Raw genomic sequence first — 16,285 nt, 5'->3', positions numbered from 1 at the left:
AATGCTATATGAATTTTGGAAAGGCGTGAGTGTTGGGATTGCACAAAAAAATATTCAAAGCGTTTATTTGGACCGCGCTCCTGCTCTCCGAACAGTCAAAAAGTGGTTTGGCAGATTTCGAAATGGTAATTTCAACATGGAGGATCAACCCCGCTCTGGACGGCCTTCTGGCATCGATGATGACATTGTGCATGCCTTAGTGGAAAGAAACCCAAGGATTACAACTGAGGATATTGCTGAGAGGCTGAACATCGATAATTCAACCGCTTTTCGTCATTTAAAAAAGCTTGGATACATTTCCAAGCTTGATACGTGGGTGCCGCATCTTCCACCACGACAATGCTAGGCCACACGTCGCTCAACAGACGCTGCGAAAACTGCAGGAGTTGCAATGGGAAATTCTGCAGCACCCGCCATATTCTCCAGATATTGCGCCTTCAGATTTTTATCTGTTCCGGTCTTTGCAGAATAGTTTAAATGGCAAGAATCTCAATTCCGAGGAAGCTGTCGAAAACCACCTTACAAACTTTTTTCAAGAAAAACCAAGTTCTTTCTTCAAAAATGGAATCGACAAGCTTATAGATCGTTGGAAAACCATTGTAGAAAAGAATGGAGACTATATAATTGATTAATAAAAGTGTTATCTCTAAAATATAATCTATTGAAGTTTATATTTAAATCGGACACGAACTTATGCAATCACCCAATATATACTGTATCAAGAAAAAAAAGCAAACTCGGCATGAAAAGTCAATATCTTGCCTTTACTTTCTTTTATGATTCGCGTAGCTTAAACGGAAAACTATATGATCTGAGGATCTCATATCGTTGCATCGTTAAATCCTCGGCTATTGATATATATATATAAAAAGAAAAAAAAGAAGAAGATGCATAGATGTATTTATTTAAATTTCAAAGACGGTTTAGAATTTCGTGGCTGGAATAGCGGCTGGAATTTCTCTCTAATGTCATGTGTAATTAAACGAAAAGAAAATGTGATCGATACCTTTCGACCTTTCGTTTTCAATTATATAATTCTCTACATCGATCAGAATTTACAATTTATACATATAATTTGTATTTTTTATATTCCACTCGCATAATATCAGGCATAGAATCGATGAGATATTTAAAAAATTTTTTTTATATATTTTTTATCTAAAGACGATGTTATATAGCTTATATATGTATGTAAAAATATTAAGTTTATTTCCGGATTTGTATCGATCGTGATTACAATAGCAGAGAATGTTAGAACCTATTATGTTCTATTTAAGTGAATGGAATTGTTTGACATATAAAAAAGATTCTTTTTCCGAATACGATATTGTTCTCCACTTTATATTGTATTTGAATTTTTCCTGCGTTTGGATATGCAATTTTCTTCGTGATATTATATTAAATTCATATTCACCTCGAAGCTACCAAGAGAGTTAGAATAGAATAATATTATTTATTTCAGATGAAGAGAATTTCTTCTCGACTCCGAGAGTCAATATTTTCAAATATGTTGAATATATAATGGTTTTGTATTATTATCTCCGAAGAAATTACAGTTTAAGGAGTTATTTGCATAAAGGATAATCTACCTTATTTCGCGCAATGCTAATTCATGATGACGCGCGACAATATCCTTTACCGGGATATCATAATCGAACGATATTAAATTTTCTATCGTTTGATAATCTTTGCGTGACGCATAATCTGCTAATTACGCGACGAATGGGAGACATTGTTAAACATTACGAAACGATATATAGATCGCACGGAAAACCACGTCACAATGCGTTACTGCACGTCATTATCCGATTCAACCGCAACCGTAACAGAGCGAGCGACAAGATCAAAAGCGTCGCCGACATCGGGTGGTTGCATTGTGCAACAAATCCTGCGAATCCAATATTTGCGATGCACTCCACGTGCAGTATCACGTATACAAATTGGCAGTTACGTTGTATAACGCAATGTCTCTCAATGTTCCAAAACGACCAACTCAGAGACAATGCGTGTGCGTGTGTGTGTGTGTGCGCGCGCGCCTTCTCAATGAGTAGTCTGGATGCGACGTAGCATGAATAAATGTTGCGGCATCATCTTAAAGCGAAAACTACATTGCTTTGTTGAATCTTTGTAGCCATTAAAAGAATTATTTTTATATCAAATTTCATTAAATTGCAACACAGCAATTTTATAAATAGAATATTTATACGCAAGTGCGTTACAAAAATTACTTTTCATTTCACGGTCTCGAATAAATTAAATAGAAAAATTCTATTTTTGTTTTGTTTTGTTTTTGTATAAAGTATAAATGATAATAGATCTTGTTATTATTTAATTTCAATTATAATTTGAATATTTTAATAATATTTTAAATATATAATTTTGAAACACTGTTTTTATTCTTTATTTTTTCGGATACCATATTAATCGATGACATGTTGTCATTTGGGGTCAACTTTAAGAGAAGTAATTATTCGATTGTGAAATGTTTATCTTTCGCTATCCTACGCAGTAAAATTTCGTATCTATTTGCGGAATAGAAATGAATAAAAATAGATATAGAAAAAATTAAAATAAGTAAGGAAAATAGTAGAAAAAAATAAAAAATAAGCAACTGGTTAAGGTATCATTTATACAATTGTATAAATGATACATAGCGCATTTGAAATCGGTGCAGATTGCTTGATGCATGAGAATGCATCTGGGAACGTACCTGCAGGAGATGAAGATCCATGCCGGTGTGCGGCGCGGCAACAGGAAACAAAGAGACTCCGTGATCGATCTTGATCGGTTGTACGGGCTTGTAGGAGTCCAAATCAAGATGATAGTCGTTCTCGTCGCATTCCTCCGCCATGTACGTTTGCTCGATCGCGGTCGTGTGGACGCTCAGGGTGCGATGGAGGGAACCGGTGATCGCGTCTCTGCCACGAGCATGTCGATGCTTACATAAAAAAGAAATTGATTCCTCGTTAAATTAAACAATTTAATTTAATATATTACAAGTATATGGAAAAGATCGCTGTCTAACAAATGATGGGAATGGATGTTTTTCGCGCTTTCATATAAGCATCGTATTAGTTGAATAAATTAGTAAAACAATTTTTGCAGCAATTAGTGAAATCCAGCGTTACATTAACGTAACGATATTTGGCGAAGCGAGATTTCGTTTACTCGAGCATTTAATCTTTTTCAATTTACGCGAGCGAAATATATAGAGAGAGCCGGCGGCGATTGATGTAACGTCGTTTGTTTATTAGAAATATCTTTATGAGACGATGTATACTTTGTCGTTGGAATACTCGTCTTACCTTGTGAAAGAGGGCGACTTTGTCGAGAACGGAATTTGTGTCGTGTACTATGGGGTTCTCCGGTTTGTTGAAGGATCCGCTCCTCGAGCTCCATCCCGACGGCGTCTCTGCGTTACTCTCGACGGCGATCCTGGCGGCCGGCGCGGACAAAGGCACGTGTTCTTGAGGTTCGCTCTCCTTAACGCTACCACGTGGCGACTCGCGATTTTCCCTAAACTCGAACTGGGGCTGAAACATTACGGAGCCAGGACGATACGTCATTAGAAATTTCGTGCAAAGTTTATCTATATTATTAAAAAAAAAAAAAAAAAAAAGCATCGAGCATTTTTTGTTGCGCGATATTATCATAATTGATAAAAAAAGATAGACATGAAATGCTGTTAAATTAAAATAAACGTTTTGCGTTTTTACAAGGGAATATGAGCTAAGTTTTGGAGAAGAAAATATTGAACCTGAATATATACGTATTTTTAATGTGTAACACAATGTTTTTCTTTCGAAAACGCGCATAAAATTAAATTTAGTTTATAGTTTATTATAATTTAATTTATTATTATTCGCATGATGTAAATGCATAGAAATGGAAAATTAATAATGAGGGAAGTATATGATAATGATCGCGGATTTATTAGATCGTTTATCACGATTATGTCTGTGAGATGAACATGTTATATGAGATTATGTTTGAATAGATTTAAAAAAATGCATGATACATTACTACGAAAAACATTTATAATACGTATAAATATATCCGTACCGGATCGCGGCGATGTAACATTTTGTAATAAGGATTACAAAATTTCGCAAGAATATTAAATTATGATTGTTATCGCTACGTATATACGTTGTTATACCGTTTCACACGATAACGATACTTTGAAAGAGCTTTGAGATATTGTTCATTTCGAGGATGCCAGATTCGATAATCCGAGTAACAAAGTACACTCTTTGTATATCCAAAGGAAGCTTGACTTTCGAGAATCCATAGTTTTAGGGCTTCGTCTCGAGATGCGCTCTCGAAATCTCGCGTGTTCATCAACAAAATGCATTGGACGGCTCTTTGGATCTCGATGAGCGATAACGTATATAGGGCTCCTTGGCAAGTGTAAATTCTTTGATGATCTTGTAATTATGAATGGCACCTGAGAAACTTGATAATGGCTTGTCTTATTTCTAGTATTCTGTGATTTTGATATATTTATATCCTATCGATGCGATAAAATTAATTAATTCTAATTATTAATTGATAAATTTTTAATAATACATTAATTTTTAATATTACATTAATAAAATCATTTTTTTTTTTTTTCGGCACTTTTCTTTTCTCGTCACTCTTCTTATCACGATTAATTGCACACTCGTAAACATTTCAAAGTTACCCCTTCATTTATTCTTCTCAGCAGTGAGATTTTCAAATCGAATTAACGCAAATAATGCGTACAAATGATTATTTACAAACTGGTTTGGCATGTTGACTTCTATAATGTGTATTCGAAGCACGCTGATAGCAGGACTTATAATTAATTATTATCCAATAATCTTAATTATGGTATATCGGGTATATTATTCCACGATACTGCGTCAGAAGGTGATGCTGTTTTGCTTGATCGCGTGTTATTCGCTGATCGATTCGAACAGCGTCGTCGCAAAGTCGCGCGATCCAAATTGCAAACATGCTCAAGCCCTCGGGAATACGCTAGGATAATCCAAATACATCTTGTTCGAATTGCTCTCGGAAAGGAATCGTGTCGTAGAAATGAGACGATAGCGATACTCTTTTTGATCGAGAAACTACCTGCCTCCCGTGGCAAATAAGGGAGGCAATCAAATCGCGGCGAGATTAACGTTCGATGGATCGGAGAATATATCGTATCATAAAAATTTTATTTCGTATCACTTGAAGTTATGTTCTAAAATGAAACATCTTTTTAAAGAAATGCCATTATCTTTATATTATATTATATTTATCATTATTTTATATTTAAGTCGGATAAATATTGTTTCTTAATCTGTCGAGAAAAAAGTTTCACTTGTATGTAAAAGAATATTTTTTGTACGTTCGAGAGGAAGAGAGAGAGGGGAAGGGAAAATAATAATGAGATCCATTTAAACCGTATCTTGGATAGTCTCAAGACAAAGCAGATCGTTTACTTTGCTCCTACAATATCGATCTTGGTTTGATCAAATGTAATTAACGATCAACCTAGCAGAATGCAAATGCTCGAAGCTTGAATGATCGCTCTGCAAGCTGTTTCATCTTTGTGTCTCGGAAATCGTGCATTCCGTGTATACTATGTATTGTCAATAAATATTAAATTTCTTTTCTAGGACGCATAATCGTTTATATAATTTTATCGTTTATACATCCATACAATATCCGTATATGTCGTTTATCTTGAAAAAAAAAAAAATATATATATAAATAAGCATTTCTCTTAAACACTGATTTAACACACGGCGTATTATAGCGCTAATTTCGTCTTGTTTGATTACAATTTTACACGTTAAACGTGAACGATTTATTTTGAAAATATTTTACGAAAAAAATTTCTAAACAAGGGGACAGATTTTCCATCGTTCGTCGTATTTTAAGATCGTTTTTAAAATTTAAAAGATCATATGGTATTTTAAGAAAGGCTTCGTGAAAAATTGATGTTTAACAGCACGTACGTACTTTTTAAAAATATTGTGAATTTTTTGCAAAGCATTATACAAAATAATCTTATAAAAATAAATATGTACTCTTATTATTATTATTTTTTTTTTTTTTTTGCATATAGTAATGACTCGTATATTTTTCGATAGAAACGCTTTATATTGTAACTTGGCATATTGTCACGCGGTTGGAATCAACGTGAATGGAAAGTTCAATTACAATTTCGCGGTGCCAAATACGTTCTTTGGTTTAAACTTTCGACGACCGGCGGCTTCGTCGACTCGTCGCGCAAGTTAAGTTTCACGAGCTACTCTTAGAAGCGGTGATTTTCGTTGGCGGGAGGCACGATGCGCTCTCGCCATGAAATAGCGTGACGCTATGAAAGGCGAGGAAGACGCTATTCCGTTTCCCGATGATGATCGTTAGCGACAAGGGCAAGTAGTTTCCGCCGGCCTACAACCATCGTAGCTGCTGGAGGCCGATAGAAACCCCTTTCCTTGTCGTTTTTATGGCGCAACCTCCGCCACTGCTCTTCCGTCGCTGCTATTCTTCGTAAGAAGCTCGTCGAACAAGCTCCTTCATGATTTAAGGCTTTCTCGCATCAGTTCTGATATAGATCGTTGCCGATGAGATTATGTGCGCGTGTTTCTCAATTAATAAATCGTTAATTATTAAAAATTTACATTGTATTTAATTTTTATAAAACAATATTGAATGTTTTTTTATAAACTGATTTTATCTTTTCGAATTAAAATTTGGTAAACTTAGACGTGTAGGTCTATTTTAAGTTTCAACATAAATTTCCATATTTGCCCTGATTCCGCATCAAGTTCCTTTTCTTCAGATGAATTCGCAACAAAGTTTTTGCTATCTTTTGACATGGACCGTTTATTTTGAAAGTGGTGTAAGTCCTTTTTTTAAAAAAATGAGATATGACGTAATTTATGCTTAATTTAGTGTAAACTTTTTGTTTATAACTAGTTAGTATTTAATATCTTAAAAAATGCCAATGCTTTGTTCAATTTAAAATTGGCCGGTAAAAGAAATTGCGTAACCATTGATTATGAAAGTGGTGTAAGTTCAATTTCCATCACGATGCCAGACCTATTACATACGAAAAATATAAGGATATGCAGCAGCTATTACCTTATATACCTCCTGTGCATCATGAATATTTCAAAACACTACCACATGAAGAGCATAAATAATTAATAATACCAATATCTTGTGTTAAGTTTGACAATATATAAATATAATTAACGTTCAAAATAAAAAATACTAATTCTATTTTATTTCTTGTTATTATTTATAAACAAAATTGGATTAATATGAGATATATCTTAAGTGATATTTGTTATTTCAAAATTGAAATTAAATGATATTTACAATTGACTAATTATGAAAGTGGTGTAAGTCCATTTGCAGCCGGGAAATATATATTATTTTAGTTAAATTCGCCTAAAAGAAATTTATATAATCAAATTACATATTGATAAATTAGTACAAACATTCCCAGACTTCACATAATTAATCTATATTTTTTAATTGTCAGATTTGCTAACATTTAATTTTCTCGAAACAAAAGAAAATGGACTTGGACCACTTTCAAAATAAACGGTCCACATAATAATATAGTAGCGACGGAACGGAGTAAATTTGCCGTATCGTCGATCGTCTTTTTATTGTATCGTTTCTCGGCTTTGCAGTCTTGCTTGCGATGCACTCGAAAAGATATCGAATTTTATCAGTGAGTCGCTTGGGTCGATTGCCAAAATTCTTCCGTGAAAGCGTTCCATCGCAGTTCCCTCCATTTAGTACTAATCCTTCCTTTCCTTGTCATATATCGTATCTCGCATACTCGATACAATTCGATAAAGAGACAAATTAAACTAGGTTGCCTATTCCTATATCGAAATAATTAATCTTCTGTAAGAAATCTTGTTCGTCGAATCATCTTGCGTCGATGTAATCTTCGTAGTGGATAGGTAGTAGGCACAATTACTCGATAAATTATTCCGCGTTTAAAAGAGGCAAAAATACGGACGCTCCAATGTGTAGCAATTTAACAATGTGCTTACGCGAACAGATTTAAATGATGTATTTAACGGCAACGTAGAATCATCTACTCGTGCAAATACGTAAATTCTCTTCTTTACGTTCAAAGTACGTTATCAAATAAATAATGGGAAAAACACAAGATATTCTTCGTACAAGAATTTACCTTTGTTTCGCACGCAATAACTTCCCGTAGCTCGCGCAGGAAGGCTCCGAAGAATGGCACCACAGGACATTCCGGCATCGCGAGTGCCCGAGCGAGTGCATGCTCATATTCGGAAGACAGAAGGGCGGTGGAGAGATATTCCATAACCGGTATAGGCTCGTTCACGCTATGCCAAAACGGCTTTAGCTTGTTGGATCTGGAACAGACAACACGATCATTCGTAATTAGACGAGAGAGGCGTTTCATCAAATCTACAATAATACAACGCTGTATATATACGATATATATATATATAATATAGACGCGCGTGCTATTGTGATATCGTACTTGACGATAACAGAAATAATTTCAAATAATTTATATATTTTTTCATAAATATATTTTGAGCCATCATTTAAAATTGCGAAGCACGTAAACAATTTAGCGAACGAATCGTTGGTCAAGAGATCAGCGGGTATTATTATTTATAAATGAGATTTAATACTTTAATTAAGTGATACTAAATTAAAGTAACACACGTTAATTCCTACCTAATACTTCAATCTTGTACACCGATTATACACCCATTATACAGTGGTTTACCCTTCGCAGAATTACAGAGCTTAATTTCAGCTAAGGTAAATTTCAGTAACAGTTAATGCTACATTAAAAAATTAATTTCGAAGAATTGGAATAAAATAAATATATATTTTTTTTTAATAATGTTTGTTACTATTATTATACAATATATATTAATTTTTTTATATTTTTATATTTTATTAAAAGGGAAATTAAAGCTTCATTCGTGTTCATTCTTTCTGTAGAAGAAATAATTTTCTAATGAGAAATTTTATTTTTTTTAAATCTCCATGTGTTTATAGTCTGAAAGATCAATATTTCAAAGATGACGGAATTATTGAGAGAATGTTCAATCGTTAGCACTAGAGCTTAGCACATTGTAATAACGACAATTTACATTCACGATTCCAAATTAACCCGGCTCGATAGTTGCCCCAGTATCTGGATGAAACGACACGATGTCGCGCACAATACAAACAGTTTTCTCCGTTTCGCGTACCAGCGGTCGTTGAAAATCGGCGAATCGTTTATTACTACGGCGTTAATTATCTTCTCTCTTTAAGCGTTCTCCATAGCGTGCGGGCTGGTTAGCTCCGAATGCCGGTTGAAAATGTTTCCGGATAGCGTACGACAGTTAGCCGAGCGTGCAACGATCGTTCTAAAACGATACTCCCGCACGAAACTTTTATCTTCTCATTCGCGGGACGAGCACAGGGTATATGTAGCTTTACACAGTGGTTCCGAGTAATAAGAGGTACGTTATTTCCGCGCCGCTTTTTCCCGATGGTAACAAACGTAAAGGTTTTCCGCTATACCACTTGAAGTAAAATTCGTTCGTTTCGTAGAGAGCGTATGAAAGGCGCGGCGACGATTTAACGATAACGACGAGAGAGCATCGTTATCCGTGAAAAGAACGATGACCGAATGGCGGATGTAAACCGGCGCGGATAAAACATCCTCTCTCTCTCTCTCTCTCTCTCACCCCTTAGAAATTTCTATTATCAGTCATGTTACGCTCATCGATGTAATTTCCTCTTCAGCTTCCGTCGATATCGATATTTAGTACATTTTATTACAATTGTATATTACCAAGGGACAAAGATAAGTTAAAAATTTATCAACGGCTCGAGGAAGTCATCGATCTCTCTTGAATCCTTCACGTAGAAATGAAGTTCGATCTCTTCCTTCCTTTTCACTTCCTATATTTTCGTCTCTCTGTGAAAATAAATTTCTCAGATACTCGCAACACACAGAGACGTTCCCTTTATTTATATATTTGCGAATGGAATGCCGGGATCAGAATTTCCAAGCATACTTTCTGCGTAGCTTTGGAATTGGTAAGAAACTCTTTAATAAAGTATTCTACTTTAGATGTTTGGATACAAAGAGCTCGTTCCTCGAGAAACGAAAATCTCTTTGAACTTTTTTTTTTTTTTTTTTTTTTTTTTTTTTTTTTTTTTTTTTTAAAGTAAGCACGAATAACAATATTAAATCGATTATTTTCTAAATAGATAGACACATGTATATTTTTGATAGCGTGTCTTTTTATATGTTCACGCACATATATTGTGGTCATGCGATAATGAAGTTGTAAATAACAAAAACGCAAAATGCAATGTCTCTCGTAAAGTTTCATTCGCAAACGAATTCGCGAGGGAAAAAAGTTCAATAAAAAATCACGCTTTGACGTTTAAATAGGATAGCGTAAAATACGACGATTAATCAAATTTTTTCAATCAAGAACGCCATTCAAAACAACGATACATTTTCAAAAACTTCGCGCGAGTTGTTTTTTTGAAAAACTTTAAAATTTCAGCATGCCGATATCGCTTTGTACTTTTTTTTTTTTTTTTTTTCAGCACTTCTCTCACGCCGGGCGTGAATTAATTTATTGTTAAACGGGTAAGAGAGGGATTTTACGATCGAATGCGCGGAGTCGCTTGCGCTCGTTGATCTCTAGGAAATTAATGACACACATTCATTATTCGAATTTACTTCTCAATGGGAGATTATCCCATCCTCCTCGCGAGGCATCGGATTGAAAGAGCTCGCAATTTCGAAAGAATTCCCTCGCGAAATAATGCGATTACGCCGTTCGATCGTTTCGGGACACGAGCAGAGCATCGAGTCGAGAAACATTCGCGGAGTAAACTGTATATATCGTAGTGTATTCGAGAAAATTTTTATAACGGAATCCTCTCAATGTATAAAACGCGAATTATAACGACAAGTCACTTTGCGAAGTGACAAAACACAAAAATCCTATAAAAAGAAATACGTGTATTGTATTGTATATAATAATACTTAAAATTTCTGTGGATTCAACAGTTGTTTGTTTCAAAGAAAATTATACATACACACACACACACACACACACACATTCTTGATAAATATTTTTACAATACAATTAAACCGATCGTGTAAATCGTTCATTTTTTTATTTTTTTATTTTTTTTTTAAAGATTTTTTTCCTTTCGCATATTTTCTGAGTTAATTTTTTAATTTCAATTTAAAATTATTTTTTCCATAACGGTTTAATAATTTCTGGCTAGTAATATAAATTAATAGGGGAGGAATTTAGTAAATATCTATGGATGTAAGTATCTATTTCACGCTTTTAATTAGGGGTTAGAAACTAAGAATAGGATGGTATATCGTTTTTTAAATGTCTTTCTTGTAATAAGATATTAAATAAATAAATAATTATTAATAATAATTAACAATTGAAAAAGTATTTTTATTCATCTATATGATGAGTCTTTTATTATGATTAGCACATGCTATATTTCTTGTTTCATGGTTTAATAATGATGCACTTACTATCACTTATTCCGATAAGGTATGTAAAACGTACGAGATAGCTTAGCGAAGTATGAGAACAGCCGGGAGCAAATCGCATAACATTTATGCGCCAGCCTCAAGTAAAGGGAGTCTGGTATAAGTATTTCAATCAAGCTGCGAACATTCTCTGGTTTCTCGCTTGAAATTCAGGCTTCGTTGAAATATATGTATAAGGAAATTGTGTAGTAATTATCGCTCGCCAATAAAGTTACATAATTCATATGAAACGTTATGTAATGATCTTTAATCTTTCGATAAAAATCGAGAACGTATATGTTAAGAAAGATTTAAATAATAACGCAATGTGTATATGAAATCTGGATAATAGCAATAAAACGGATACGAAGAGTGGTAGTTGAAATCGATGCAATTTCGGATTTCGATGAAATATGACAAATGAGAACAAGCTACTGATTCATTGATCTCAATTTCCAAGCGAAAAATAATATATCCGATATCGATGGGAAGAGACACGCGATGCTCAAAATATTGAAAGAGAACAATGAAAAACATGTATATGTCTGCGTAAATCGTGTTATTCGAGGGACACTTGACTCTAATGATTGTCATTTTATGAGATGGATGTAACTTTATAGGAAATCTGCAGTCGAATAGTCGAACTGTTACGATCGATTGAAAGCCTGAGTGGACAAAGTATCCTTGATCGTTCGTTCGTGAAAAATTTCAGATACATGGCTGCAAAAATATCAAAGATACTAAAGTATCGTTATTTTCCAGAGATTTAAAGCTTTGTCAGGATTGGATCTTGTCCAATGAGACGGTAGATATACATTTCAAGGGTACGATACTTGTTGAATGGTCTTTGATTTGCTACCGGAAAGATCTGAATATTTTGTGGATCGCTGCTCGCGTTAGCGCTTCATTTCGCAAGGAAATTTACTTGCAATCGTATCAAGTACAGTTTCATCCGATTTCTCGACATATCGCGTTAAGTTTTCATCGATGAAACTTCGAAATTCAACGTTATATATACTTGGTTATATAATAACAACAACAAGAAACTCGCCGTCTCCCTTACTGTTTTACTTATTACCTAATCACATATATTTTAATAAAGAGACATGACTTTTTATGTCTTTAAACGATTCACAAATGAATTTTTTTTTTTTCCCCTATTAAAGCGCGGATATTTCTAAAGAAATTGCATTGCGATGAGATTCCGCTTGAACATTTTTGGATTCCTTTACACATAAATCTTTAAATAACGAGATGAGAATTTCAGGTTTTCTTAAATTTTCTTAAATTGTCGAGGACGATTAAATATTAGGGGTTTATTAAAATTTTGTTGGAAGGACACGAATTAAATATAAATTTTTTAATATAATTTTTTTTTTTTCTAAATATTCTCGCCAGTAATTCCATACGTGTTAATTCAATAAATTAGCCGGTTATAATGTGACACCGCATAATTATTAGTTACGCGTATACACGCGAGGCTAAGTCTTTAATCCGATCAAAACTCGAGGGTGACGGGACGCGTGTTGCGGTCGCTTTTCGCGATGATCTATCGGCGCCGACAGCAACTTTGTCCTTGCGGTTAGATGCTTACGTAAGGATGAAGATGGATGGACTTCCGTAATGCGGCGCGAGAACAAGAAATTGTATTACGACTTTCGTACTTAGCCCAAGGCGCACACAAGCCTGGCTTATGGATCGTAATAAAGTGAATATCGCGGCAAGTAGGGGATGGCCATCCGTTCGAAGATTGATCTTTTAATCCAGCGGGATTTAACGCCGACATTCGCGTTAATAGCAGACTTTATGTATACTTACTTCAGACCGGCGATTATCTCCATGGCTGAATTAAAGTTTCCGGTATTCCAACAGGTTAGCGCAACGCGTAGAAGACAAGATAGCACCGCTTGTCTTTCTTCTATCGTAGCACCGCTGGTGATCGCGTGAGTGACCCATGAGCTTACCTGATTAACAAACGTGTAATTAAACGTGTGATTATCTCGTCTGCCAGTGATCATATTATTATTATACAATATTATCGTCACTTTCGATATAATAATTACAACCCGATGTCATTGAACTGAATAATGCACGTCTGCGAATTTTTGACAATCCGTATTTATGTAATCGTGTAATTTAATAAATAGATAATTCACGCTTTCTCTCTCTCTCATTTTTTTTTTTTTTTTACGGGACGTGTTAAACGATACGTGCGAATCGTTCTGTTAAAATTAGCTGCAATTATGGAAATTTGAAGCTTCGCAGAAACTAGCATTAACATTCAATTGTCATTGTCAGTGGTATTACAATAATACGAGAGACGTAAATTGACGCGAACGATGATAATAGCAATGATCGAGATATTAAAAAATTTGTTGGTCTACCAGCTTGATTTTTTTTATTGAGTTTTATTGGAGTTTTATAAAATGAAATGAAAATTATTGCTTTTTCGGGAAACGTTACAGCTTTTCGCGAAGATTGTCATTCAGAATTTTTCATCGCGGCTCTCTCTATCCCCGAGGCTTTTCTTTAGTGCGGGATGATAAAGAGAACGACATGGAAAGAAGAGGAATGGGAGAATCCGACGTCTTCAACCTTGGACGAGAATTTAGATTGGGAAATGGGCAGAAGATGGGGACGGTGGGTAAGCGAGGTCAGGTGATATCGTGTGCCGTATACGTATACGAGTGGAGTAAGTAGGTGAAAGTGTCGGACGAAAACGTACGGAAAGCCACTGGAGAAGTGGATACCTCATTAAAAGCGGCTGATGAGAGCTTCCGCGGACTAAAGACCCGGAGGTACTTAGCGTGGAGCTTTCGCGATTGTGATTCGCGTCTATTACCATCCTTACAGTGCACTACAATTTTTTTTTTTTTTTCAATTTTACATTGTTAATTATATTTCGCTTATTTGAGATAAATTAACGGGACTCTCTCCCTTTCTTTCCTTTATCGTCGTTTCTCTCAAAGCAATTCGAGACGCAACCAGTTAGGGCTATTAATACGGGGGTAAAAGGAGAGGAAGACGGAAAGGGAGAAGCTAATGTACCTCATTAAAACGATCGATGAGGGTCTGCACGGTCGTGTACACTGTGGCGACAGGCCAGGAAGATTCATCCTCGGTTTGGGTCGAGCTGTTGATGGTGCTGGGGCTGCTGCGACTCGGCGACGGGGGTGGCCTGGCAGGTGGTTTCTGCAACGTGGTCTGATCCTGCGCCACGTGCCTTAGGTACTCGTGCGGCGGTACCTGATAGAACAGCTGGTACTCGCTTTCCGTCAACCTGAGCGCCACTTCCTCGGGGAAGTGCAACAGCTTGTGCAGATCCTCCAGCTCCTCAGAGCTCCGAGGCGGCTGCGGCTGCGGCCGCTTCTCCAGCTCTGAAATGTTCATTTTATCTTTATTACTCTCTCTTTTCTTTTCTCTTTTTACACGATCGCGATGTAATATCGAGAAAAAAGAAAATACGTTTTTATCATTTTTAATCTTCTTACATTAGTTATATACATGTTAAATAATATATGTTAAAATATGAATATTTTAAAATATAATATTTAACTTTTGAGAAAATATTGCGATGCTTCAAAGCATGGCATAAACGTCGTTGAAAAAATAGAGGATTAAACAGCTTAGTTTTAACATTTTTCAACAATCAACACAATCATACAAGAAAAAAAAAAGAATATAAGAAATAATGTCAAAATATCAAAATATAGAGATATTTTGATAAATATAAAAAATTGAGATATTTATAGTAAATATTTCTAAAATAATATCATGAGTGATTTTTTTTTATATGTGTGTGAGATATTTAACGATGTTTATGTTATCTCTTGTCAAAGATGCAATATCGGGTCATCATAGCTCTCGTTAAAAACTTGACATACATGACATTTGTTTGCGAAATAACTGTCGGCGAGCGAAAACACACATAGAGAGAGAGAGAGAGAGATTATTTATTGATCACTTGATGCAATGATTTTCGGATAATCAATGTCGTTGAAAAATTGATAGCGTATTCATCTGTCCGCATATTAAAGTTTCGAAGCATTTGCGAGGAAATTTATTTTTAAATTTTACTTGGACGGTATATTTATAAAAGTTTGATAGAAATTATTTTAATATTTGATATCAATGTTTTTTTCTCTTTTATTCGTATCACGCAGCGTAATTATTATTTTCAGCATGCCTGCATCAGAATTTATATATAAAATACGCCCTGCGTAATCACGTCTCGCCTAATGAACTGCGATAATTTTCATATTCAATTGCATTTAAACACAATATTAATGCAATATTTATTAAATTGTCCGAATTACGAGTTTTAAATATGTAAAATCCCGGGATAAAGTTTACAAATTATTAAAAATTAAAATAATATATATTTTTAACGAAGACATTTTACACGTAACTTCGCGACACCGTGTATATGGAAGCTATATATAATTAACGAGTGAAGTTTCGAGCGTGCCAATTTGTAAAAGAAACACGGCAACCTTTTTGCCTATCGTTTAACATTTGCCGCACAAAAAGGTCAGCTTGATGATGGTTTTTCGCCGACGCGACGTGAGCGATGCACAAAATTCGACGCGTCCGACGCGAATAAAAGCGCCCTTTTAGGTCTCTGATGAATAATTCTGCACTGCGAGTATCGAAACTCTCTATCGTTGATGTTTCAAAATAAAAACACAGTTGATGATATTTTAAATTTCGGCACCCGGTACACGTGAA

At 34.9% G+C, this 16,285-nt stretch overlaps 1 protein-coding gene across 1 annotated transcript in view; it reads right to left on the bottom strand.

Annotated features, from left to right (window-relative positions):
- Positions 1 to 16,285, bottom strand: part of LOC138932762 (1-phosphatidylinositol 4,5-bisphosphate phosphodiesterase epsilon-1) — a 112,325-nt gene that overhangs the window by 11,441 nt on the left and 84,599 nt on the right. Inside the window, exons 5-9 of the mRNA XM_070294896.1 lie at positions 14,606 to 14,934; positions 13,376 to 13,521; positions 8,183 to 8,378; positions 3,306 to 3,533; positions 2,711 to 2,938 (exon numbers count right to left, since the gene is read on the bottom strand). Coding sequence (XP_070150997.1) covers positions 2,711 to 2,938; positions 3,306 to 3,533; positions 8,183 to 8,378; positions 13,376 to 13,398 — 675 coding nt within the window. The 5' untranslated portion in view covers positions 13,399 to 13,521; positions 14,606 to 14,934. The remainder of the gene's footprint in view (positions 1 to 2,710; positions 2,939 to 3,305; positions 3,534 to 8,182; positions 8,379 to 13,375; positions 13,522 to 14,605; positions 14,935 to 16,285) is intronic.

The sequence above is a fragment of the Polyergus mexicanus genome, unplaced genomic scaffold (genome assembly GCF_030449975.1).
Source record: "Polyergus mexicanus isolate NDT 795.1 unplaced genomic scaffold, iyPolMexi1.0 SCAF_4, whole genome shotgun sequence".
Taxonomy (NCBI): domain Eukaryota; kingdom Metazoa; phylum Arthropoda; class Insecta; order Hymenoptera; family Formicidae; genus Polyergus; species Polyergus mexicanus.
This window is presented reverse-complemented; position numbering and strand designations above follow the sequence as displayed.